The sequence below is a fragment of the Kazachstania africana genome, chromosome 3 (assembly GCF_000304475.1).
Source record: "Kazachstania africana CBS 2517 chromosome 3, complete genome".
Lineage (NCBI taxonomy): Eukaryota > Fungi > Ascomycota > Saccharomycetes > Saccharomycetales > Saccharomycetaceae > Kazachstania > Kazachstania africana.
The window spans coordinates 565,560-592,094 of NC_018942.1; the positions used below are offsets into that span (position 1 = coordinate 565,560).

The 26,535-nt window shown below is 35.7% G+C and overlaps 11 protein-coding genes and 1 non-coding gene across 12 annotated transcripts; 6 read left to right on the forward strand and 6 right to left on the reverse strand.

Annotated features, from left to right (window-relative positions):
• Window positions 1–220: 220 nt before the first annotated feature.
• Window positions 221–751, reverse strand: KAFR0C02860 (uncharacterized protein; the record flags this gene model as incomplete). The annotated part of the gene is made up of 1 exon (XM_003956365.1): window positions 221–751. The coding sequence occupies one exon, from the start codon at window positions 749–751 to the stop codon at window positions 221–223; it is 531 nt and encodes a 176-aa protein (XP_003956414.1).
• A 1,734-nt stretch (window positions 752–2,485) lies between these two features.
• Window positions 2,486–2,557, forward strand: KAFR0Ctrna4H. The gene has a single exon. It is a non-coding gene; the product is annotated as a tRNA-His (tRNA).
• A 238-nt stretch (window positions 2,558–2,795) lies between these two features.
• EMP24 (Emp24p) lies at window positions 2,796–3,404 on the reverse strand (the record flags this gene model as incomplete). The annotated part of the gene is made up of 1 exon (XM_003956366.1): window positions 2,796–3,404. One exon carries the CDS (start codon window positions 3,402–3,404, stop codon window positions 2,796–2,798), a length of 609 nt encoding a protein of 202 aa, XP_003956415.1.
• Window positions 3,405–3,998: 594 nt separating this feature from the next.
• Window positions 3,999–4,706, forward strand: YIP4 (Yip4p; the record flags this gene model as incomplete). Its single annotated transcript, XM_003956367.1, has 1 exon — window positions 3,999–4,706. The coding sequence occupies one exon, from the start codon at window positions 3,999–4,001 to the stop codon at window positions 4,704–4,706; it is 708 nt and encodes a 235-aa protein (XP_003956416.1).
• Window positions 4,707–5,061: 355 nt separating this feature from the next.
• On the forward strand, window positions 5,062–9,417 carry MDS3 (Mds3p; the record flags this gene model as incomplete). Its single annotated transcript, XM_003956368.1, has 1 exon — window positions 5,062–9,417. One exon carries the CDS (start codon window positions 5,062–5,064, stop codon window positions 9,415–9,417), a length of 4,356 nt encoding a protein of 1,451 aa, XP_003956417.1.
• A 1,141-nt stretch (window positions 9,418–10,558) lies between these two features.
• Window positions 10,559–18,583, forward strand: GCN1 (Gcn1p; the record flags this gene model as incomplete). Its single annotated transcript, XM_003956369.1, has 1 exon — window positions 10,559–18,583. The coding sequence occupies one exon, from the start codon at window positions 10,559–10,561 to the stop codon at window positions 18,581–18,583; it is 8,025 nt and encodes a 2,674-aa protein (XP_003956418.1).
• A 63-nt stretch (window positions 18,584–18,646) lies between these two features.
• Window positions 18,647–18,874, reverse strand: KAFR0C02910 (uncharacterized protein; the record flags this gene model as incomplete). Its single annotated transcript, XM_003956370.1, has 1 exon — window positions 18,647–18,874. One exon carries the CDS (start codon window positions 18,872–18,874, stop codon window positions 18,647–18,649), a length of 228 nt encoding a protein of 75 aa, XP_003956419.1.
• A 234-nt stretch (window positions 18,875–19,108) lies between these two features.
• On the reverse strand, window positions 19,109–20,470 carry HOS2 (histone deacetylase HOS2; the record flags this gene model as incomplete). The annotated part of the gene is made up of 1 exon (XM_003956371.1): window positions 19,109–20,470. One exon carries the CDS (start codon window positions 20,468–20,470, stop codon window positions 19,109–19,111), a length of 1,362 nt encoding a protein of 453 aa, XP_003956420.1.
• A 604-nt stretch (window positions 20,471–21,074) lies between these two features.
• On the forward strand, window positions 21,075–22,919 carry IME4 (mRNA (N6-adenosine)-methyltransferase; the record flags this gene model as incomplete). The annotated part of the gene is made up of 1 exon (XM_003956372.1): window positions 21,075–22,919. The coding sequence occupies one exon, from the start codon at window positions 21,075–21,077 to the stop codon at window positions 22,917–22,919; it is 1,845 nt and encodes a 614-aa protein (XP_003956421.1).
• A 466-nt stretch (window positions 22,920–23,385) lies between these two features.
• COX13 (cytochrome c oxidase subunit VIa) lies at window positions 23,386–23,799 on the forward strand (the record flags this gene model as incomplete). The annotated part of the gene is made up of 1 exon (XM_003956373.1): window positions 23,386–23,799. The coding sequence occupies one exon, from the start codon at window positions 23,386–23,388 to the stop codon at window positions 23,797–23,799; it is 414 nt and encodes a 137-aa protein (XP_003956422.1).
• A 153-nt stretch (window positions 23,800–23,952) lies between these two features.
• On the reverse strand, window positions 23,953–25,404 carry CDC55 (protein phosphatase 2A regulatory subunit CDC55; the record flags this gene model as incomplete). Its single annotated transcript, XM_003956374.1, has 1 exon — window positions 23,953–25,404. One exon carries the CDS (start codon window positions 25,402–25,404, stop codon window positions 23,953–23,955), a length of 1,452 nt encoding a protein of 483 aa, XP_003956423.1.
• A 606-nt stretch (window positions 25,405–26,010) lies between these two features.
• Window positions 26,011–26,505, reverse strand: COX4 (cytochrome c oxidase subunit IV; the record flags this gene model as incomplete). Its single annotated transcript, XM_003956375.1, has 1 exon — window positions 26,011–26,505. The coding sequence occupies one exon, from the start codon at window positions 26,503–26,505 to the stop codon at window positions 26,011–26,013; it is 495 nt and encodes a 164-aa protein (XP_003956424.1).
• Between the last annotated feature and the right edge of the window lie 30 nt (window positions 26,506–26,535).

A 26,535-nucleotide genomic window follows, 5' to 3' on the forward strand; every position in this document is an offset into this window, starting at 1 on the left:
AAAAACTAAGTGAGAGAAATCAAGTAATGGATATACAGAGCCCGAAGGTAATATTTCAAATTAACTGTTTCAATACATAAATAAGAGAATAAAATAAATAATTATCTTGGTTATACACGAGTATAAAAGAACAAAATTGTCAATAACAACATGTTACTGAACTCAGAGAATAGAAAAATATGTGTCCATCACCATCATAGATCAAACATTGACGTGTTGACTATTCGCTCGCAGTACCAATAGAGATACAGACTTTGTCGCCGTCATTAAAGGAAACCGTACCATTATTGTAGACGTACAGTAGATCATCTGTCAAACCAGTCTGTTCCTCAATAGTCTTCGACGAATCATAGAAAATCGAGATACATTCACCAAAATCGGCTGAGTTAACCGGGGCATAAGCTTCTTCCGCTAGTCGTTGGCACACGTTAACATTACCAATGGATTGAGTGCTAGTGTAGAATTCATAACTCTTACCCATACTCCATGTCTTCACAGCCTCATCAACATAAGCTTCATATTCTTCTGTAGCAACAATAAAACCATAAGTAGTTTTTGGGTCACCTGTATGAGATTCAAGATAGAAATAGTTGTTAACACCATTCAACTCGGTGGTCATTATACTAGCAATTGTCAACATGGCAGTAATACTAGAATCAATTTGGATACCTCCAAAAACACCGAAAACATATCCAGAGTCAGACAATTTATAGATTTGATTAATTTCACCGTTAAAAGCAACTCCGAACATATCGCCAAGAGAGTTTACCAGATCGTCTGCAACATCAGTAGGCAAATCACCATCTCAGTAAGCGAAACCTTCATGAGTCATCATAAAAGCTCCTTCTGACCAGTCAGTTTCAGAGGATGGCAACATACCTGAAGTGCCTGGAAGAGAAAGTTCACAAAAGACGACTTGGCTGAGGAAGAATAACGCTAAAAAAAACAGCATCTAGTGAATATTTTGTTTTAAATTATAAAATAAAGGACTTTGTAAAATGTAAATGTCAATACCTGTTCAGGAATCAATAAACCGTTGTTGATTATGGATTCGCAATAGTATGTTTCTTCTATAACCTAACATATAGATAAAATGGAATGAAAATATCAGTGATGACTGGGAATAAAGCCAGCTATTTATACGTTTAAGAAAGAGCTTGCAAGTTAGTCTCCTCTTCATTAGTATATGAACTTCACTAATAGCAATCTTGGAAGACCTTCTCCGATTTATTGGCATTTTCCGCTGTTCTACGTCCTTTCTGCTCGAACCTCAAGTATCTACAAATCGTAGCTCAATTGAGTCTCTATTGTTGGAGACACTAGAATTCATACCTCTTAGTTCGATTTGCTTCGAACTGTTTTCGAAGACGTCATTTATTGCAAAGATTGTTTTTCAAAGCGGGGCGGTCCTGATAACGCCGTGCAATTTTGGAGTTACTCCGATTATCACAGTAAGAGATATGTCCCAAAATGGTTATTTACATTCAATTCTAATGAGATTCTTGGCCAACTGCGTAAATCAGAAATGCCATTTGAGGCAACTTTTCTCATGGACTCAAAAGCCCTATAGAACAAACTTTATTAAAGCCTTATCTTACGGTTTTTTCATATTTGGAAATCGCCTGTTAAATATGACGTACAACTCGCCATGGAGAAGCCATTGTAGCATTCGAGTCGACATGTTCAGGGTTAGGTTTCTACACTATTATCTTTAAACTGTGGATAAATATAACGGACTTTCTAGCGTCCTGAACTCCGGTTGAACCCTGACAAATGTTTTAATTTTCTTGAGCGTAATAGCAGAGAACTCTCCACATCTAGAAAAGTCAATAGTACAAATCCACAGTGTGATTATTTGTGTAAAAGTATTAAGGCTAGCGTCCTGGACACGGCATTACACTAACATTTCAATGTTTTGATTGTTAGAATGACGAATTTAGAATGTTCTAGACGAATTGAACAATAAACGTGGCGTGATGAACGCAACTATATATTATCATGCAATAAATATGGTGGCATAACTATGGCGACGTATTGACTTATAAATCTAGAACATGAGAATTGTTGTAAATCAAAATGTGTTGGGAAACGTATAAATGCTCAGGTGAACACTGAAGTTTGATCAAAGTTTGTATCACTTTATATTATTTTATATTATGATTATATTTTATATATAACCAGTGCATTATTTGGTATAAAACACTGATTAATAAGAATTATTTTAATTATTTGACTGACATCCACAGCATAAACAATATTAACGAAAATAATATAAAGAGATCATCCTCTGATCTTCCTTCACGTCAGCGTCTATGAAAAGTTTTCACTAATATTCAACCAAATTCAATAATGCAAAATATTTAGTTCAATAAATTGGATTGGACCGCGTGTGTCTAGGTTTTGATTCCGGGAAAGCAGTGACACGAACTTGGAGCTTGATGTTGTTCTTGCCTAATTTATGTTACAAAAAAAATCACAATTAGAAGCCATCTTAGTATAGTGGTTAGTACACATCGTTGTGGCCGATGAAACCCTGGTTCGATTCTAGGAGATGGCAATTTCTTTTTTTCTCAAAATTTGCTTGAAAATAAGTGGGCGTGCTAATTTTTTTTTTTTTTAGTCAAGACAGACGCCCATACTTTACATGCGATTGTGATCCATGCTAATGCATCATGACATATTTATATGTTACTTCCTCTCAAATAGACAATTATTAGCATATTTGTCATTCTATTTTAAAAAGCTGCATGAATAAACTACTCTTTTTTACTTAATTCCATATATATTCATACTTATTAGACTAAAGAAGTGACTTCAAAGAATCTCTTCAAGTAATAAATCTGGAAGACTGAGTTAGCAACTACCACACCCACTTGGAATACGGACCACCACTTAACACGGTCGTTAGTTGATTCAGCAGTGTTTCTGTGTGTTCTTTCTCTAATGACAATGTAACTTTGTTCATCTTTAACTTCTCTGACTAATTTTGATAACTTTTTGATTGCACCACCTAACGTTTTTGAATCATCTTCATCGATGTAAACGACTCCATGAATGTTAAAAGTGACATCTTTAGTATCGATACCAGATTTTTCATTTCCAAAACAGTATTGATACTTACCTTTGTATGGAACAACGACGGTGACTTCACCATGAGATGCATCAGAAACTGTTCTAATGACCTCATTTCTTTCCACTGAATAAATGACGAAATCACCAGATAATTGACTGCTGGACTGAGGATTTCTGTCACCGAATTGGTAAGTAATTGCCAATTCATCATTTTGATTCAATTCTTCGAAAAAACATCTACGACCATAAGGTGGTAATAGAACGTTATGTGCGGTGGCTACGCTTGTCAAAAGTGTTGATACAACAAATGTGGCAATAATTGAGAATCTCATTACACTCTTCAATTACAAATAACAAAACTAGAGGTATACAACTCTCTCTGATTCCCAAAATAGAACTTGTTGCCAGAGTAATATACAACTTGAATTTCTTATTTTTCTCGTGTTAATAAAAAAAACGCTGGCGAAAAAATATTGAAAACCGTTTACTGTTGAATGGTAAATTTTTCAATATGTAAATTACGACAAGTTACAGAAAGAATTGTGAGAGGGCAGCTTGAAGAAGGATTGATGGATGCAGTTCGCCATAGAGGTTCTGTTGAAACGGTTTCCACTGTTTTATAATGATATGCCATTTCTGATACCACCAAAGAATGGAACGCTGAGACAAACAGTGGTTTGGAGACACACACACACACACATATATATATATATATAACTATCAGTCAATTATTTTGCCACACATTCATATATATCCATATATTCATTGACTCTAATGTTAAATCTCTTGGCCGTAGTCCATATCTTATCATATGAGACGAGGTGGTCGCACTCTCAATTTCCTCGCCTTTGAGTTTTATAAAGGAGCGTGAAAAGAACAGATCTTGAGAATATACAGTAGTGAGTGATGTAACATAAGCTGCTGGCATGTCGGACCATATAGAGGCAGACACAGCAATTCTGCCCGATACAAATTATGTGTCACCAGAATTAAATAGCGGTAGCACTCACTTGTACTCTACTACAATGAAAAGGGGGACTCTTGATGAGTCCATTATGGAGACCCTTAAGAGAGATATCTTCGACATAAATTCGAGGCTAAAACAAGTGGTATACCCACACATGCCTACAAGACAACTGTTAGCAACTACGGAAGAGGATGCAGATAGAGGAAATGCTGAATTGGAACAAATATCGTCACATTGTGACCTGTGGGCACCACTCTGTTTTACAATATTGTACTCTCTATTTGTATCACACGCCAAGTCGCTCTTTTCCAGTATATTTGTTCTCTCCTGGATCACAGTCTGTGTGATGGCACTCCACTTGAGATTAGTCAAGCCCTACGAAAATGTAGCGTTAATATCGTACATTTCAATCTGTGGGTACTGTCTATTCCCTCAGGTTATCAACGCCATCCTATCCCAGACCGTCTTTCCCCTCCTATTGAAAATCTCGGGAAATAAAGGCTGGATCATAAGATCAATAATCATCTGTAAACTAGTCTCATTCGTCTTCTGTATGATCTGGTCATTGACAGCGGTATCTCTAGCAACAAAAAGCAAAGGCTTCGTTACGATATTCCCACTAGCAATCTGTCTATTGGGAATCGGTTGGCTAGCCACAATGTTGTAAATAAATAGTAACAGGAATATCTCACATATATATATATATACTCCATACAAAGTAAAAACTTAATCTGACAGTCTCAGATTGCTGTTACTCAAATTGGGCAAAATCTCATTCTTCCTTATTTTTTCTTATACCGGCGAAACTCAACTCGCCTTCAATAACCGTTTTAAAGGGACTTGGAAACAGACTTATCATTTGCAAATCTGGTACGCTTCAAAAATATTTGTATGAAGTAATCACTTTTGGTGGTAATATTAGTTCTATCAAGTACAAATATTTCCAAGGTACCATTACAATTCCATAGAAAATTGTGGGATACGTCTGTTTAAAATCAAGTAAACAAGACAAAACGGGGGAAATGCCTTTGCTTCAGCCTACTACTTCATGTTGCTATCATTTGAAATTGCCAAAATTGCCAGTTGAATTAAAAGAGAGTAAGAATGAGGCTCAGAACTTGAAATTTCAACTGAAATGCAGAACTGGAGCGGCTCAAACTTTGAAAAGATCAAACATATTCGTTCATGGTGGTTTAACCATACCTCTAAATTTAACTACTATAGATTCATTACAATTGCAAAAAGCGTTAATGATGTATTTTGCTAAAGAAACTAAAAATGCAGCTAGTTTTGAGAATTTGAAACAATGGATTAGTTCAGAAACTTTCTATCTAGATCTGGTATCAAGATCATGGCGTCATATACCTACCACAATAAATCAAGATTCTATCAATGAAACAAAATCAAATTGTAATTCTACCATTGAATGTTCTTTAAATGAAAGAATTTATCATTCCATGTGCTATTCGAATTCATCGTTATATATATTCGGAGGTCTAGTCGTTTCCCCAACGAGCGCTTACGAATTGGTCCCAACAAATGAATTATGGAGACTTGATCTAACAACGAAAGAATGGTCATTGTTAAGTAAAAATCCAAAAATAAAAGGAAGGTTTAATCATAGAGTTCATGTTAAAAATGAGAATGTAAACATACGAGATACAAAACTCGTAATAGTGGGTGGATTGGATGATTCGAATCGGCCGATCTACAAAGTAGATGTGTATAATTTAACTCAAAATTGTTGGCAAGATGATGCTGTACCAACTGATCCTCTCGATATCGTAGCAAATATAGATAATGAACCTGTATCACTTACAATAGGATCAAATTTTTCCATTATGGTGGAAAATAACGAGGCAAAGATACCAGCTCTGGCCTTCTATATACCAAACAATCAGGTACTCAGTAATGGTAGTGATATCAGTGAACCAGAAAATAAACGAAAAAGTCAAAAAGTTGACTGTCATAAACATGAATTTGATTCTCCAGTAGTAGCACTGCCGTTGTTATCTAATTCAAAAGGTATGAAAATGGCCTTTAGTACATTGCAAGATCCTGATATTTTAAAAGAACCTTTCAATTTGCAGTTTCCAAGTGGCGAAATATTTGGTTATAATATCATATTATCTGGATTTTACCCAGATTGTAAAGCTTCAAATTTTTATTGTTTTGTTTACGACATCCCTTCTGGCAAATGGTCTCGAATATCAGTGGCTTGTCCTGATAATATAAAACAACATAGATTTTGGAAGCTTTATGTTTGGAAATCTCATCACCAAGCTCTTTTATTAGGAACTAGGGATGATGATGGTTGTTTACCTAGTGTACAAAAATTCGATCATTTACTTGCATTTGGCTTACCTTTGATAAATGTCTTCAATAAATTGAGAAATCCTACTGATAATTTATTCAAAATCTTGAGAACGAGAAGTACAACAGACTCATCCCAATCGGATACAATTGAGTCATTGCAACATCAACAAAGGCTGATTTTTAGCGACAAGGATATTAATGAAGGTAATGCCAAATCACCTTCCTTCAGAAATGCCAGTTACGTATCAACAAACAGTTCACAGTTCGAAAATTATATCCGTTATATTGCTCCACCTCTTGGGCTTTCGTCAATACGATCGATTTTCCCTGATTATGCAATGGTTTTAGGTAAAGATGCCTTGGAAATATTTGGAAGTCCCTTATCGGACTTCCAACTGATTACAAGTGAAGGCGATTCAGTAGGTATTCCAAGCCATTTGTTGCGTAAAAGATGGGGTAGGTATTTTGACTATTTATTATCAAAAGGTTATTCAGAAGTATGCTCTGACTATGAAAGCTTAGGAGCACAATCAACTTTGATTAAACTTCATTCACACCGTAAAAGGGGTTCTAAGTCCTCTTCAATGAACTCAAGACCTTCTTCAAGCGCATCTCTTTATAATCAGTTTTCGAAATACGCTCCCTTTTCAAAAAATGGTGGTGACAATAATTACACACTGAATACTAAACCATCTTCTACTTCAAGTGTCTTGCATCCATATACTGATAGCACCCTTTCTAGGGCAAACTCAACAGCGGAGCTTAGAGACACTGACGTCAATAACAGGGACGAGGATAAATTTGAAGATTTCGAACCATTCCATACAACAAGTTCTTCTACTGGTATGATTTTCCGGGTTCCTTTCCAAGATACATATGATTATTCTAAAGATCCTATGATGCCTCTTATTAATGAAAAAGATGTTAATGAAGGTAGAAGATCTTCATTGATGGGTGTGATAAGGGAGAAAGAAAGTGAGGATACATTATCCCAAGAGGAAACTAATATCCAGAAGCGTCGCTCTTCTCATCCTACAGTTATTCAGAAACCACAAGCATCTTTTTCTAGTCTCGGTAATGATGATAACAATATAAATCCATCTCCATCAAGATATAATATGAGTTCCAGAAGCTCAATGTCGCATGTTAGTCCGTCTTCTGAAAGGTTACCCATAAGCAGTCGGAATAATAGTACTGCAAGTTTTTCTGCGCTAACTACGTTGAATGTGACACTTCCGCCTCAGACTGATATTCCAAATGAACCTTTACCACAAGCGTCCCATACAACGTATTTAAAGAAGAGGAACAGCTCCCTCAATGACTATCTATACTCGAATAAAAATAGTCCATTATCTTCAAGAAGAGGCTCCTATACCAGTGCCGCCAGTGTGCCTGACATTAAATCAACTTCACAGCCCCAACAATCGTCTCTTGACAAACAGATGATGGAAAATTATGGACAAAACGGCAAAAATGGGGAGAATCAGCAAGACCAAGGGAGTCCCAAAAGCGGTAAACGTTATTCGAGAGATGAACCCTTCACGGAATCGTCCAACTCTACATGGACTGAAAGATCTAGATCTATCGATTCGAATGCTGATAGTGTAGCAAGTACCTCTTCCATTAATCCGATGGAGATGGAGCCATTGTTAACACCAAGATCCCTTTATTTACCTTGGCCTACTAGCACTGTTAGAGCATTCGCTGAGTTTTTCTTTACCGGCCAAGTTAATCCAAAATGGCTACTTGCACCGATTGTACTAGACTTGTTGGTGATTGGTAAAATATATGAGATTCCTTTATTGTATAGCATCATTGTAGAGGTATTGTATTCAATTATTGCGAGAAAAGAAGAGAGTCTTTCGGTAATTTGTAACTCTATGTTTGCATCTTTTATCCGAAGTGTTGAAGGTTTTTTCTGCCATGACCAAGAAAGAATTCAGTCATATTTGGCTTCTAGTGCTTGCTACTCCGAGTTAATGAGACTTAAAAATTCACTGGAACAAATTGATAATGGATTTCTAGATTTTGATTTGTTACGAAAAACGTCTAGTAGTTATTCTCGTTCTTTAAGCAGTCAACTTAGTGCCTCTGAAGTTATGGACAAATATTGGTTGAAGAGATTTAGTTCGGGTAGATTTAGCTCGGGCGGCAGTGACTACTTTCCAACTATGTTTACGCAAGAGCCGAGAGGTTCGAATTCTTCCATGGGGCCAATTATCTTCCCTCAAAGTTTTATGGAGACCAAAAAATCACCGATGGCAAGAAAAAAATCAAGTCTTAGCTATGAGATTGATCCTAAGACGCTAGGAGCTACTGAGGGGCAGTCTATACCTAAAAATAGTATGGGACAGCCCATTGATGAAGAAGATAGTAGGCTCTTGCATGATATGAATGATTTCGTACCAGATTCTGATGACAGTTCCAGTGATACAACTGATACAGATGGTGAGGGTGAAGATAGTAACTTACAAAATGTGAAAGAGTCGCTATTTCTCAGCGGACGATCAACCTCAAAAAGCAAAATACCTGAGGGCATAGCCAGTGGAAATCCAGCAGATATGAATTTTTCCACTCAGGCTATCTTGAAGGATAAAATTTCGAAACCGTCTTCCTTAAGTGAATTTGGTTCAGGACTTGGAACTTTGTCAATAAATAAGATGAAAAAAAAGATAAAAGAAGGATTGGAACATTATGAGGAATCAATAGACCCTCTGTTCAAGATGACTCATGACCCTCAAGATACCAGTTACAATGGTAACATTTTATCGAAGCCTGACGTAAATAATTTTATGTTACCAACAAAATCCCTGAAAGATGACAGTGACTATTCCATGTTAACAATAGAGAGTATGGCCTCCTCAAATTCTTTGCCTCCTGTTGATTACGTGATCAAGTGCACCTATAGAACTGCAGTGCTAGTAAATGATATTCAATTAATGATTAGATGTTTAGATTGTATTGAAATATCCAAGGGATTCAAAGCTATCAAAGCTCAAATGGAAAATGAGTTTCTTAAATCAGGAATTACACGCAAAAAGCGAGAATCCAAACCCTTGTAACCTCTACAGGATGTACAAGGTTCTGTTAATGACCTTTTCAACGTGAAAATTTGATATGCTTTTTTTATCTGAAATGCTATAGCTCTTTGTAGGGTTATGCTAAGCAAATATGGTCGCGTAATTCTCGCAGAAAGAATATTTATGTACGGACTATATATTAATGACTATTGTAAACTTTGGCTTCAGTGTTTTTTTAATGGCAGCTAAACTTTTTTTTCTGTTGTAAAATCTGCTATCAATATGGCTCTGAATGTTACACAACAAAATTACTTTTGTAATACTGAACGAGCCTACTTAGGTTTTAAGTGGGGCAGATTTAGCCAAAAAGACTACACAACACTCTTTTTTGCATTTATTGAATAGTTCACAGACAAAAACAGGCAGAAATTGTTACAGATAAAATTGTTTCTTCAATGAAGTAATTGTCTATGAACTAGCATTAAAGTACTTGTGAATAAATATTAGGCTCCTTTGCATGTCAATATAAAAAACACGCGGTGAAAAGCGCAAAGTAAACCAAATGCGGCGCTATCAATCTTATTTTAGGGAAACTGCAAACAGCTGAATTCATAATGTCTACAAAGTTAGTATATCTGGCATAAAATTCAGGAGCTTATCTTAATTATCTAAAGAATATACTAGGACGATTGCGATTTCATATTATTATGATAAAAAAAATAGAAATGAGGAACTTTTTTGCATGAAAACTATAACAACATTTTTTAACAAGGCTACTTATAGGCTATTGGCTTTATATAGATAATGTGCGTTTCCTTTATGACCCAATCGTAGCTAGAATGTTTGATTTAGAGGAGTTCATGCAGCGAATTGATTCAAGTGCATGGCTCTTCCTATTTCTTCTGTTGATTTCACTATTCATACTATTTATAATACTAAGCCTCAGGCTTTCGTTGGCAATGAATGAATCTAGTGATCGATATACAAAAAGGTCCGCTTTAACCGAGTGACATCCAACATTTGCTGTTTGTTGAAATAAATGGCTATTATCTTAGAATCATTTTTTACGATGAAAAATTTTATTGAAATCTGGAAGACTTCGAAGACATCCAAATAAAATAACAGTGATATAAAGAAATAATTAAAAGCGCAAATACCCTTTTTATTGTCATAATAATCTATTATGGCTTCAAATATATCATGGGAGGAGCTTTCTCCTCAAATGAGAGTTCGTTGTAATGACTCTCTAGTATCTAGAAGGGTTCCATTTTTGAAAGATTTGCAGCAATTAATTATATCTCACTCATTAGAGCCTCAACAACTCGATGAAATTTCATCTATATTATTGGAAACACATATGATTTATTTTGATTCCAAATCTAAAGGAATAGTTGCTTCCATTTTTGAAAATTTGCTTACAGTTAAGCCAGAATTATTAACGCAATACACGAGTTATATCATGAACCTAGTATCAAAAAATCCAGGCTCTAAAGCTATTGTTGGTTACATGAATTTATTAGAATGGGTTAATAACTTCCTAGAAATTTCTTCCCGTGAAAGGGCCCAATTTGAATCCAACGTATGTCATCTTCTACAAGCTCACTCTTACATCACTGCAAGTATAGAATTGGCGCTTAATAATCAGGAAAGTTCGAAACCATCAATTAAAGAAAGAAACCAACATAGAAATAGAATGCGTTGTAGCGCTCTGCAATTGACAACGAAATCACTTGTAAAATGCTTCAAAAATAAAGAAAATTCTGTTTTGTACGTTAATCTTTTATCTAAAATCATCTCACAGGAATATACTAATTTGAAATTACCTTCTTCTGGTGTCATTCTTCTGATGAGTGCTATAAGCCAGGCGACTTCGCAGCTTCTACCTTCTCAACCAGCATTATACAATGACTTGAAGACCAACTACATTGATACATACTGTGAATATATTGGTAAAGAAGTAATCTTGGGAAAAACTGTCCCAACTGCATTTTGCTTGGAAGTATTTCTGGCACCATTCTTGAAGGAATATGTGGATGACGAGCTTTTCAGAAAACACTTTTTACCTTCCATAGAAAAAGCAAATTTGAGGTCTTCTGAAATTGGGTTCACCATCTGCTCTGAATTTTTCTCAGCTATAGATAATACAAAGGTTGATTTGTTAGAAATTTTTACGTCATCAAAAATCATGACGCAGTGTTTCTCCACATTTAAAAGTTCAAAAGATACCACCAGGAACATAGGTTTAACAGCAATTTTAGCTTTACTATCTTCCGCATCGAAAAAGTCCACCGATTCAAATTCTTTGAACTTGTTAGTTGACGAAATTTTTAAAAATGTTAAAGTCAACCTAAATGCAGAATATAAAACTCTTTCCGCAAAGATTTTGAGAAAGATACCCTCTTCTTCTAAAGAAACATCCTTGAAGATAGTTAAAGGCTTAAGTCCTTATATTTCAAAAGAGTCGAATGAGGTCGCGATAAGTTATATGTTGGATGCATTTTTCAAACACTACTTTAGTCTTGAAAGTCACGATGAAAATGTAGACAAAATAATTGCAAATGGATTCAAAGATAAGAAAGCTATCATCAAAAGGACCTGGTTCTCTTCATTCCTACATAACTACTCTTTCCAAAAACAAGAATGTTCTTCATTATTTCAGGAAGAATGTTTAGAATTTATTAAGGAAGCATTGTCAGGCTCTCAGAGAAATGACCATTATGTCCTATTGGCATGTTTAAGTTACATTGATTACGTCTGGTCTTTTGGCTCTGCTGAATCCTATACGAATATATTGGACCTTGTAAAGTCACTTCCACATGACTCCACTTTCGGTGATGCCTTTGTTCTCACCTCTCTCTCAACTTCTTTGGAAATGAGTGATCGTCTTCGCGCGGTAGATCTGTTAAAGGAGTGCTTCATAAAGGAGCCCGGATTTATAGGTAACGCTGTAATTGGATCACTTGAGAAAGTTATCAACTCAAATGACAACATTGCACTTGAAAACATCGCTATTAAATTCAGTACGCAAGTCTTAAATGCCATTTCTCAGTCAATTGATGACGTGTCAATTTTGAGGAAAGTACTTGTAGAGGAAATTTTGATTTCTCAAAGCAAGCAGTTCAACCTAAAAAATGGTTGGGCTGGATTAGTACTATGTGCAGGTCAGGACCCCTCGAATATCGTTGAAGAATATGCTGACAAAATTATTTATAAAATGGTCACTGTGGCTCAAAATGCAGCACAGGAAAATTCTGCCCTGTATGTGTGTGCCTTAAAAGCATTAGCTTACGTTGCTTTCATCAATCCATCTGTTGTATCACCTATATTAAGTGAATCTATAAAAATAAATCTAAATTCAGATGAATTGAATAAGTTAACTAGCCAAGATTTCGATATATGGAAAGGTGATGAAGGTGTATTGGTTGTTGACATTTTAGAGAAGAAATCTGTCAATAAACTCAGTGATAAGAATACAAAAGATTACGAAACCCTAAAATGGGAACAAAGTATAAGAAAGGAGCAGGCCAAAAAGAATGTTAAGAGATATACCAAGGATGAGCAAGAAATTATCAATAATCAGTTAGCTGTTGAATCTAAAGTTAGAAATACCATCAATAAGCTCTACAATCGTCTACTTCAGACAATTGAAACAATAAATTATCTCGTAGATGATGCACTTTTGGTGGATAACGGCTCTAGTTTTTGGTTTCCTATTGCGGTTTCAAAACTATTGGCTCTTGCCAAAGAGAAAAATGCTCCATTATTACTAAAACATAGGGTTAGTGATGCATTCTTAAAACTTTCTAAAGTTAGCTCTGATAGACTTGGCGCATATAGATTTTTCATTGGGTTGGCTACTCTACGTGTTCACCAAATTTCGGCAATTCCAGAAAATTTTATTGAAGAGCCTTTATCTGATTTATTATCGAGAGTTTTATTCAGAATTAAATTCGTGTCTCAACAGACCTCCCTAAATTCATTAACTTTAACTTATCTGCTGCCATTGCTTATTAGTGTATTAGAAGAAGGTAAGAAAGTTGCAATCAAAAATTCCGAGAAGCACGTAGCAAGAACGGAGTTTGTTGAGGAAGATAAGGAGGAAGAACATCTCTTATTAGCAATGGAAATACTTGCTGCGCATGCTGAAGTATTTGAGGATCCATCGATCCCAAGAGTGCCAATTTTGGGTGTCCTCTTATCTTTATTAGGATTAGCTTCCAAAGCAAAACTTGCGAAGGATTGTTTTAACGCCTTATGTCAAACTATCTCTGTATCACCAACTAAACCTGATTTGAGTATTATTTTAGACGGCTTATTATCCTCAAATCCATTCGTTCGCTCAACTGTCTTAGAAGCCCTTGATAATGAGTTTGAATTAGAATCTTTCATGAACTACTCACCAGAGGTCTTTATATCTAGGTTCGATTCTGATGCATCACATCGTGAGGTGGCAGATTTCATATGGGAATTTAACAAGTTTGAAGTGAATGAAGGGTTGTTATCCGATTTATACTACTTTTTCCATCAAGACGATAGCGGTTTACGTCTATTTACAGCAAGGGCATTTGCATCTGCTGCAACATATCTAGAAATGGAAAATAATGGATCTTTAACTAAGCAAGTTAGTACCTTGATGGACTATTATAGAGAAAAGGCAAAACCTTTGGAACCAATATTGGATGAGTTTGGCCTTGTTGTCGTTTCAGCTTCGGAACGTAAGGATCCATGGCAAGAAAGAAGTACATCTGCTCTTATATTGAAGGAAGTAGCCATTAAGTTGCCTAAAGAAGACACTTACGTTTACGACATAATCAAGTTTTTGATTGAGGACGGACCTTTAGAGGATAGAGAAATGTTAGTTAGACAAGAGATGAAAGAAGCAGGTATTGAAATAATTGATTTGCATGGGTCTAACCATTCTGAGGAATTAATTCCACTATTTGAAGCTTCCTTGACCTCCAACATCACTACTACTGTAAGGGAAAATGTTATTATCCTGTATGGCTGTCTCGCCAGACACTTACAGTCCAATGATGAAAGAATAACTACCATCATTAACAGATTATTAGCCACCTTAGATACGCCCTCTTCTGACGTTCAGCAAGCAATAGCAGAATGCATTTCTCCTCTCGTTTTCCAGTTCAGAAAAAAGGTTGAAGCATATTTATCAACTTTAATGGAGAAGCTGTTGACTCCAACAGTACCACTGGAAGTCAGAAAAGGCGCCGCCTGGGGTGTAGCAGGCCTTGTAAAAGGTTATGGTATTTCAGCTTTGTCTGAGTTTGACATTATAAGAAATTTAATTGAGGCTGCGGAAGATAAAAAAGAAGCAAATCGCCGTGAATCCGTGGCCTTTGCATTCGAATATCTTTCAAGATCTTTGAAAGAGTATTTCGAGCCTTATGTGATTGAAGTTTTACCAACCATTCTAAAGAATCTTGGTGATTCCATTCCCGAGGTTCGTGAAGCTACTGCCGAAGCAACAAAAGCTATTATGGGTTATACAACTAGTTATGGTATTACTAAATTAATTCCTGTTGCAGTTTCCAACTTAGACGATATTTCTTGGAGAACCAAGAGAGGATCTGTGCAGCTACTGGGTAATATGGCATATCTTGACCCTGCTCAATTATCGGCATCTCTGTCAAGCATTGTACCTCAAATTGTTAGTGTACTAAACGACTCTCATAAGGAAGTTAGAAAGTCTGCTGACGAATCCTTAAAACGTTTCGGTGAGGTTATTAGGAACCCAGAAATCCAGAAGCTTGTTCCTACTCTTATCAAGGCAATTGGTGATCCTACTAAATACACTGAGGAAGCATTAGATGCCTTGATTCAGACTCAATTTGTCCATTATATCGATGGGCCATCTCTTGCTTTAATCATCCATGTTATCCATCGTGGTATGCATGATAGGTCAGCAAACACCAAAAGAAAGGCATGTAAGATTGTCGGTAATATGGCAATTCTAGTAGACACAAGAGATTTGATTCCATATTTACAACAATTGATCGAAGAGGTTGAAGTAGCCATGGTTGATCCAGTTCCAAATACAAGAGCTACAGCAGCTCGTGCTTTAGGTGCGTTGGTTGAACGGTTAGGTGAGGATGAATTCCCTGACTTAATTCCGCGTTTATTAAATACCCTAAGTGACGAATCTAAATCAGGCGATCGCCTCGGTTCTGCTCAGGCATTGGCCGAAGTTATTAGTGGTCTTGGTTTATCCAAATTAGAAGAACTATTGCCTTCAATTTTATCTGGTGTCGCCAACCGCCGCTCATATGTGAGGGAAGGTTTTATGCCATTATTGCTGTACCTACCAATTTGTTTCGGTGCTCAATTTGCTCCCTATATCAATCAAATTATTCAACCAATCCTTGCAGGTCTTGCTGATGCAGATGAGAATATACGTGATACTGCATTGAAGGCAGGTAAGCTAATCGTTAAGAATTTTGCAACAAAGGCCATTGATTTATTATTACCTGAGTTAGAAAAGGGCATGTTTGATGAAAATGAACGTATTCGTCTCTCTTCTGTTCAACTATCGGGTGAACTTCTATTCCAAGTTACAGGTATTTCATCCAAGAACGAATTTTCAGAAGAGGCTGAGCATCACGTTGAATTTTCTAATACAATGGTCGAAGTATTGGGTCAAGAGCGTCGCGATAGAATTCTTTCTGCTCTGTTTGTTTGTAGAAATGATACCTCAGGTATTGTTCGTGCAAACACAGTAGATATATGGAAGGCCCTTGTTCCTAACACCCCGCGGGCTGTTAAGGAGATCCTACCTACATTGACGACAATGATTGTTGCAAATTTGGCTTCTTCATCCACCGTCTTGAGAAATATTGCTGCCCAAACTTTAGGTGATTTAGTTCGTCGTGTAGGTGGTAATGCCTTATCTCAATTATTACCAACACTGGATGAATCTTTAAAGGGGTCTTCAAGTTCCGACTCCAGACAAGGTGTTTGTATTGCCCTACATGAGTTGATTGAATCAGCTTCACAAGACTCTTTAGCTGAATTCCAAAATATTATCGTTAACATCATTCGTAAGACATTGGTTGACAGTGACGAAACTGTCAGACAGGCAGCCGCCTTATCATTTGATTCATATCAAAGCATTGTCGGAAAGACTGCTGTTGATGAAATTATACCATACTTGTTACATATGCTAGAGTCATCTGAGAATTCAGAACACGCTCTGTTAGGTTTGGAAGACATCATGTCCACGAAATCCGATGTTATTTTCCCTATTTTGATTCCATCACTCTTATCTCCACCAATTGACTCATTTAGAGCATCTGCTTTAGGTTCTTTAGCTGCAGTCGCTGGATCTGCCTTATACAAACGTTTACCGGTCATTATTAACTCACTAGTTAATTCCATGATAACTGACGATTCTGAAGAGCGTACAGCGGCATTAGAACTTGCACTTGACAAAGTTTTCTTATCGGTTACTGAAGAGGCAGGTTTACATCCTCTACTACAACAAATCATGTCATTATTGAAGAGTGATGATCACAAAAAGCGTGTTGTTATTTTGGAGCGTCTGCCAACATTCTTTGATAATACGGTTTTAGAATTTGATCTTTATGTACCAGACTTTGTTTCGCATGCCATTTTATCGTTAGACGACAAGGATTCAAGAATTGTTAAGGCAAACTATGAAGCTCTAGCTACACTAATTAAAAAGCAAGACAAAGCCACGCTTGAAAGATTAGTAAAAACTGCTAAGGACACATTACATTTGGTTGGTACACAAGGTGAAGATTTGGCTGCTTTCACTCTACCAAAGGGTCCAAATTGTGTCCTACCTATCTTCTTGCATGGATTAATGTATGGTTCAAGTGATGAGCGTGAAGCTGCAGCATTAGGTATTGCTGATGTTGTTTCTAAGACGCCTGCTGCTAACTTGAAACCTTTTGTTAGTGCCATTACAGGTCCATTGATTCGTGTCGTTGGTGAAAGATTTAACAGTGATATTAAGGCTGCCATCTTGTTTGCATTGAATATCTTATTTGTTAAGATTCCACAATTTTTAAGGCCTTTCATTCCTCAATTGCAAAGAACATTTGTGAAATCTTTGTCTGACGCCTCTAATGAAACTTTACGTTTACGTGCAGCAAAGGCGCTTGGCACATTAATTGAATATCAACCACGTGTTGACCCGCTTGTTACTGAGTTAGTTGCTGGCGCTAAACAAACTACAGATGAAGGTGTTAAGACCGCCATGTTGAAAGCACTATTGGAAGTAGTTGCAAAGGCTGGTTCCAAACTAAACGAAAATTCAAAGACCTCAATAGTCAATCTTGTTGAGGAAGAAATGCTCTCAAGTAATGACAAGTTGGCCATTGCATATGCAAAACTAATTGGATCTTTAGCAGAAATTTTATCAAACGAAGAAGCTATGAAGATTTTGAGAGAAAAAGTTTTAAACGTAACATTAGATGGTGATTCAGGTAAATTTAGTATATTAACTTTGAATTCTTTCCTGAAGGATGCGCCACAACACGTTTTAGCATCGGAATTGAGAGATAGTTTTATTTCTTATATTGTAGATGCCATAGATTCACCAGATCGTTATTTCAGTGAAAATGCTGTTATCGCCGCTGGTAAAGTCTTATTGTTGCAAAATGAAATTAAATCTCCATATTCCAAGATTGAATCTGAAGGTAAATTCGAGATTGGCGAAGATAATATCAAACAATTAATTGAAACTCTATCAAGAAGTATGGTTAGACCAAATTGTAATTCGACAGATACGAGAAGATTGTCATTAGTTGTCGTTAGAACAGCAGCAAGATTCAAGTTTGACGAATGTGTCAAACCGTACTATGATTTGTTAGGTTTATCGATATTTTCTTGTCTACGTGATCCAGTTATTCCAATCAAGTTAGCAGCAGAGAAGGCGTACTTAGCTGTTTTCAACTTAGTGGAAGATTCTGAGATGGCTAAATTCAACGCGTGGTTCAATGCACTATCAGAAAAGAACACATCAAACAGCTTAGAAAATGTTGTTGGAGATGTAATCCAATTAAGATCCGTTGGTGATTACACTAAGCGTGTTGGTAAGAGATTAGCAAGCGTTGAAAGGGAAAGAATTGCCGCTGGTGGTGATGCGGAAGCGATGTTCAGTGACAGATTTGAAGATGAAAGAGAAATATGGGCAGTTGGGGGAGTCGAACTAAGTGATGAACAACTTTAAAGGGATTTGAAATGAAAGAACCGTATATTTTAAAACGTGTATAAGAATATTATATAAATAAATTTAATGAGATGTATTCTCTGCATAATCTATAATGGACCAGACAATTTTCTCAACTATGCCATAACGTTGCCACCACAAATCATTATCTTTACCTGGGAAATGAAACACGAAACGGATTATAAGGTGCAATAAATATTTAGCGATTATTTTATATAAAAGATTCAGAACTAATACAACGAAAAGTGCACTAGCAACGAATTTCAAATGGCGAGCTGTTCTAGAATTCATCTTAGAAGTTTCTTAATTGTCTCATCTTTTCATGAGAAATGTAAGATGAGCTCTTTTTTTGCCATATGTACTTGCCGGATTTGATAAAATTTCGCTCAGTAGAGAAGAAATTAATAAGGGCGATGATATAAGGATATTAAGTAGTGCTGTGGTCGTGCTTCTTTTACGTATGAATATTTATCTTATATACAAGAGGGTATATAACGAAAATGGTAGCTATGTGTGGGGTGCTTCTCAAATGAACTCACCGAGTTGCGCATTTTCTCTCTCAATTTTATTCAATCTCCAAGCATCGAATTTCCCCTCTTCATTCAGTTCGTTAATAGCTTCCTCTTCTTCTTGTGTTAGTCCAGAGATATCCTCCGTTGGAATTAATTCACTATCCATTCTAACACTTGGGGCACCTTGTAAAAATCTGATTTGTTCAAGACTTCGTATTCTAAGATCTTCCAAATGTCTTTTACTATTTTTATTTTCGTACAGATCATCTAAAGTTGGATATAATGAATAATCTGGTCCAAAGTTTTCTCTAAATGGCAATTCTTCAGGCAATTCCTTTGGTAGCAAGACGTTGTTGAGTATACCAGTTTCATAGGCCCATAGTCTAGAAACATTTCTTGGAGTGTAACCACCGCCTCCTACAACTAACATTGGGATGCCAAAGGAGCTAACAAATTTTACACATTCACCATGAGCTTTTATATTCAGGTTGAAACATCCTAGTCTATCATGACCTAAGGAATCTGCACCACATTGTTGTATGATTACAGTTGGTTGATATGAAGTGATTAATGGATCTATAATGGATTTAAATAGTTTGATATAAGAATCGTCATCAATACCATCATTTAAAGGTACATTCATTGCGAAATGTTTCCCTCCAGAACAACCAATTTCATCATAATTCCCCGTACCGGGGAAAAACTCACCATTATACTTATGAAATGATATAGTAAAGACTCGATCTGTGGTGTAAAATGCTTCTTGGACACCATCACCATGATGTAAGTCAATGTCGATATAAAGTACTCTTGGATGATAACGTAACAAATTTAAGATTGATAATACAATATCGTTAATGTAACAGAACCCTGAAGGATTATTTTTCTTTGCATGATGTAGTCCACCTGACCAATTTATTGCGATTTCAGATTGACCATTAATTAACTTGCGAGATGCATCGAGAGATGCACCTGTGTATAAAGTAGAATAATCGTAAATATTTTCGAAAATGGGACAATCTGAACCTATATTAAATTTTTCTAACGTACCTCTTGGTATCTTATTCAAAGTATCTGGACTAATTTTCTCTAGAAAATCAAGATAATCAGATGAATGAAATTGTGACATTTCTTCTTTTGTAGCTTCTCTTGTCTCATACAGATCCATGATCTTGTGCAAACCATAGGACGATACCAAATGATCTGTCAGCATCAATCTGAACGGTTTCATGGGATGATTCACACCATAATGGTAATTCGACACCTTTGGATTGAAATGGTACGACACTCTCGGCGTATAGCTCGAGCCAAAAACGCGCTCAAACTGTGGTTTGTTCTCTTCAGTATGTCTATCGTACGTCAAAGTCCTCGACATACTCAAAGCTACCGTCTCTCGTTATAAGGCTCTATCGAATGTGTTTTATACTTGCTTGTAATGATAACTCATGGATGGACTTCTAAAACATTCTGAAAACATCTTGAAAACTGACACTAATATATCACTATATACGACATACAGAGTAACATAATTTGATGCTGAGATGGAACTCTTTTAGCCTGTGATTGGCATCTGTAGATGGCCAGTAGAGCTGGTCGTGGTGGTGGTGTATGTTGTGCTTGTGGGAGGGGAAGGCTATGTAGAATGTTATATTGGATGTATGAAGTATGTTTGGTAGACTAGCCAAATTTTCTTGGGAACGCCAAATTGTGATGTGTAACAGTGCAGCATTGCAGCAACTTCTTCGAGGGATCTGTCTACTTAAACTGATTGAAGTTGGCGTGCCCCTTGTGGTGTGAACAGTGTTCCTCGATGCCTTCTTGGTGGCATCTCTTTTACCAGTTGATCTTAATAATGATATTACGCGATCTCAAAGTTTTTAGTGGGAGAGAAATAATAGTTGGAGGCATAAAAGAATAATAAGATCCCAACCATTTAAAGTCACAGTGGAAGAGCCTTATTGCAAGTAAGAAGAGAACGAATGATGATCAATTTAGATATTTTGACTTTTTTAATCGATAACAATTTAGATATACTCAAATATCCAATATTAGGAAAGATTGTTGACATTTTTGCCATCTTTCAAATGATTATGGGAAGCAATAATAGAATAACCATTGATGATTTCCTTAGTCAGTTACAAATAATTTCAGGAATCACTGAAGGTTCCATTGGTATCAAAGATGGTGTTAATCCTCTCGATCCAGATGAAATCATAGATTTCATTGACGTATTTTCTCTTAAGATTTTACTCAATCAGCTAACGCAAAGGACTGTCACACCAAAAAAGAAAGAGGTTGTGGGAACCAATCATGAAACGATTATCGATCATTCAAAGACAAATGCTGAAAAGTTATTAGATTTAATAGACTTTAAACAGGCCGAAAATAAAACAAACCTCCAAAATGATACATTGGTTAAAAATTTATCAATAAAAGTGAAGAAATTGCTAGCCACTGAACCAAAATCATTCCAATTAGCAAGAGAAAGATCAAAAGAAACATTCCCAGTTAGTGAATACATCCCGAAGTGTAATGATAAATCACATTCTGTCATTTTGGCAGATATAATTTACATCGCAAATAATAAGATTCAATCCATCCAAATATCAAAGATTACCGACAATATTGATCTACTAGATTGTGTCAAATCTAAAATTCATTTTATACCCAATATAAAACCACAGACAGATCTCTCTTTAGGTGATTGTTCATACCTCGATACTTGTCATAAATTAAATTCATGTCGTTATCTTCATTACATTCAATATATCCCAGAATCTTTAGTTGAAGAGACAAAACAAAGAACACAGGCACTCAATGAAATCAAATTAGATAATTTGAAATTACCATTTTATACACACGGTTATTGTTGCTCAACGGCATCAAAGGTGAAGTTACCTCCTCAATGGATAAAATGTGACGTTAGAAAATTTGATTTCGATATATTGGGTAAATTCTCTGTGGTTATAGCGGATCCTGCTTGGAATATACATATGAATTTGCCCTATGGTACTTGTAACGACATTGAATTATTGGAATTACCATTGGATAAATTACAGGATGAAGGTGTGTTATTCCTTTGGGTTACAGGAAGAGCCATTGAAATTGGTAAAGATTCTTTGAAAAATTGGGGGTATGAAGTCGTTAACGAAATTTCCTGGATCAAAACAAATCAGTTGGGTAGAACTATCGTCACTGGCAGGACAGGACATTGGTTGAATCATTCTAAAGAGCATTTATTGGTGGGTGTCAAAGGCAATCCATTATGGTTGAACAAACACATTGACGTAGACCTTATCGTTTCTACTACCAGAGAAACAAGTAGAAAACCTGATGAATTATATGAAATCATTGAAAGGTTAGTAGGTCCACACGCTAGAAAATTGGAGATATTCGGCAGAGACCACAATATCAGACCTGGTTGGTTCACAATTGGTAACCAGTTGACTGGAACATGTATACACGAATTAGATGTTAAGAGAAAATATGATAAATTCATTGAAGTTTCCTCTAAACAAAAACAACAATCCCAGAAAAAGAGACAGCACAATAATAATAATATTAATAATAATAGGCAACAGTCCTCAGCTTCATTGACAGTACCATCCAATATGATGCCTCAGGCACCTTTGTCGTCGAACAAAGAGAATTATTACTATAATATGGCAAGTAGAGGTGTTAATATGCCATATATTGGACAAAATTCTATGAATACGTCTTTCAATAATAACGTTTTCAACAGCTTACCCTCGTACTATATGCCGAGTTTGAACGAACCGCAACAACAACAGCATCAAAAGCAATATTATTACGGCTATCAATAAAATTAAATATAATATATTATATCAAACTTATTCTCTATCATAAAAAGATCATGTAAATAATTGCATCAAAATTTGGCTGGTGGGCCGGTCTCTGACTTTTTCGACGACTCCCACAATAAAAATCCAGACGCACAAAAAAAATACAGCATGTGGTTTGTGGGTTTTTGAACCCCAAAATGAAAATGATACTTCTCTGGTTCAATTCAGTGCTAAACGTGCTGCATCACATTACTAGTGTTCGACTCATCCTTCTAAAGTATTCAATGCGTCGATATATGACTTTGTGTGTTCACGTGACATTTAACCAATTAAAGTTCAGCCAACTTTCGCTGAGCTAATATCCGAGATAAAGCCCGTAGTGGGATTGGCATCGCCTGTATATAAAGATATATACAAAGACATTATTTAAGAAGACTCTTGATGAGTAATAAAACGACAGTAAAAAAGTTTTTAATTGATATATAGAATGAATAATATTTTAGCGAGGTCTGCAATTAGGAGGTATGCTACATCGTCGAGTAAATTACCTCCATATGCGTTGAAACCAGCATTCGGAGCGCCCAATAAGGAGGCAGCAAGGATGTTCAAAGAGTCAATAAGTGCAACTGAGTCGCATGCCAAAGGTACTTCTAATTTATGGATGAAGATATCGTATTGGGTGGCAGGACCTGCAATACTCCTAGCAGCAATAAATACATATTTTGTAGAGAAGGAGCATTTGGAACATAGGAAACATCTAGAGCACGTGCCCGACAAGGATTGGCCTAAAGACTATGAATTCATGAATATTAGAAGTAAACCATTCTTTTGGGGAGATGGTGACAAGACATTGTTCTGGAACCCTGTCGTTAATAGGCATATCAACCATGATGACGATTGAATATTGGTGTAATTTTTCTTCTTTACAGTAAGTAAATTTCGGTTATTATATAAAAGGGAGAAGAAGATTCTCATGATGAGATTATATTTACTTATTTACTATATATACGTTTATTTTTGGGGAAAAAAGTATACTATGTAATTACATTATTATTTATAATGCAGAAAATATGAATAAATTATTTGTTGCTGCAATAGCTATACTATTTTCTTTTGGATGCCATGAGAAATGTAGTATACTTTTCTTAAAATCAATATCATCACCCCACTCTTTATTCCTTGCACTTCTTTGGGCTAAAGATCCATATTGTTTATTTCTAAAAGCAGATTTATCGGCTTGTAAAACAATTTCATCAAGATTACCACCGTTATTTTCAGGATTTTCTTGTCCCTCTTCACTTTCATTAGTTCCTTTTGACTTGCGTTTATTTGAATTTCTACCTGTTGATTGATTTTTCTTTGATGTATCGAAAGTCTTAAAAATGCCATTATTATCAAATTCACTTGTATTTACAACATTTGGATAAATCATAAAAGTGTTATTATATGAGCCAGTCATTAAACTCGAACTATCACCGCTGAATTCAATTTCAAATTTGTCAAAAATTGCATCATTTTCATAAGTGTCACTCAATCTTTCTTTTAATTGTTCATGAATATTAATAGTTTTGATTGGTTTATTATTCATATTTACATCCCAAATTTTAACGGTTAAGTAATCTCTTGATGCAATATATCTACCATTCGGGCTAAATTTAATGTCAGATATTGATGATGTTATCTCAGTGAAAAAATTATGATTTATTGGATTAACATATTCTTCGAATACTTTTGCTTTATTATCACATAAAGAATTTTCTCTCATATCACATAATTTTACAGTTCCCTTCGATGACGAATACATGAAATAATTACAATGAATTGGGTGAAATTCAGCACATGTTATTACTTCAGTCAATTCTTCCATATTTGCCGGTTTGATATCCACAATATTGAATGACTGATCAGGTAAATCTAAATTCCAAAGATTAATTCTTAGATCATCAGCACTTATAAAAGTTTCTTGATCAGAATTTGGTGATATTGAATTAATGTGATAAGTATGGGCATTTGAATAAATTCTTTTTGGAGATGCAGCAATGATTTTATCATGATTTGATAATTGAGGTAATTTTAAATTTTGTAATGATATTTTTTTATCTTTATTATTATGAGTTTCACTGAGATTATTTTCAGAGACTAACTTAATATTTTTTTCATAAATTTTCCACAGTTTTATGGTCTTATCATTTGTACTTAGAAGTAAATGAGATTTTTGAATTGGTTTTAACCATTTTATTTGATTTATCTTTTCTTCAATTTCCAATGATTTTAAATAATCGAACTCTGCATCGTGCGATTGAAATTCAGTCAAAAACTTGTATTCACAATGTTTATTATTATTTCTTTCGAATAAGACGACTCTACCACCTTTATCACCTGTAGCTAAATAGTTACCAGTATGATCGAATTCAGATGCTGTAATAATATCTGCTTCAGTGACGACAATATCTGCTTTGTCCCCAAAGCATTGGCTAAACTTGAAATTGTAATTATCTTGAGACATGTGTTGTTATCATATAAAAATCAATCGGAATGGAAGCGCTAATAAGGATAATGATAAGATTTTCTTGGACAAAGAGATTAGATCGGATTCTTAAGAAACTCAATGGAATGTGTGTCAATGGCAATATTACCTTTGTTTTGAAATTGTCCACTAATGAATTGTACTTACTTCTGAATAGCCACTTTAAATGTATTCAGAAACTCTCTCTTTTCAAAAAAACGAGTTATTAATCTTCTATACTTATTTATCCTTATTATTTTTCTAACATATACTGAAAGACAAACAAAAAAAAAAAAGGATATTTTTTCTTGAAGAATTTTTTGAATTTTGCAAAATGATGAAAAGTTGCGGCAGGGTAATAATGAGATGTATGTCGTTTTATACGTAACTATCAAAATTGGCATCAGGCTGCTCAAAAGTTTCAATAAATTGGCTGGTGATGGTGCTGGTGATGCCATTGGCTTGGAATGCATTATTGTGCATACAATAATGCCACTTTATTTATGGTGATTACAACCGAGTCATATACTTTTACTATATAAGTGTTATAGAATATTCAAGAGCAGGAAAAAAGGTATCGAAAAGTTGTGAGAAAAGATACGTTTGTCAATGGTGATGCTCATCTTCTCCTAAATCTACTCCCACAGGGTTCAATTTATATACAGAACCGCATTCCCAACATCTTGCTACTTGGTTAACTGTTGGTTTCAGCCACATCACCGTATGCGAACCCGCTGGAGACCCCGTGCAACCGACGTAACGATAGTCATCGTAGGAGTCGACAAGAATGGGATCCTTCATCGTACCTTTCCTCGAGGAATCCAAAGGCTTTGTGTCGAAAATATCAATACCTTCCAGCTTACCCAATAATTCCAATCTTTCCAGCCCCGTAGCTTGGTCTAGATCTGTGGGGACTGTACCTTCCTTAGCACCTGGCCCAACAAGTGTCTCGGGCCCATTAACGTCAGCAAGCTTCCTTGCTGTCTCCACTTCTTTTGTAACTTCTTTTTTCTGCTGATATAACATCGACGACGTACGCAACGTCCTTACCATTACTGCAGGTCTAAACAGTTTCAATGAAGCTTGGCGTATTGTCAACATTGTTCAATCAAATACAGTTGTTTCTATCCT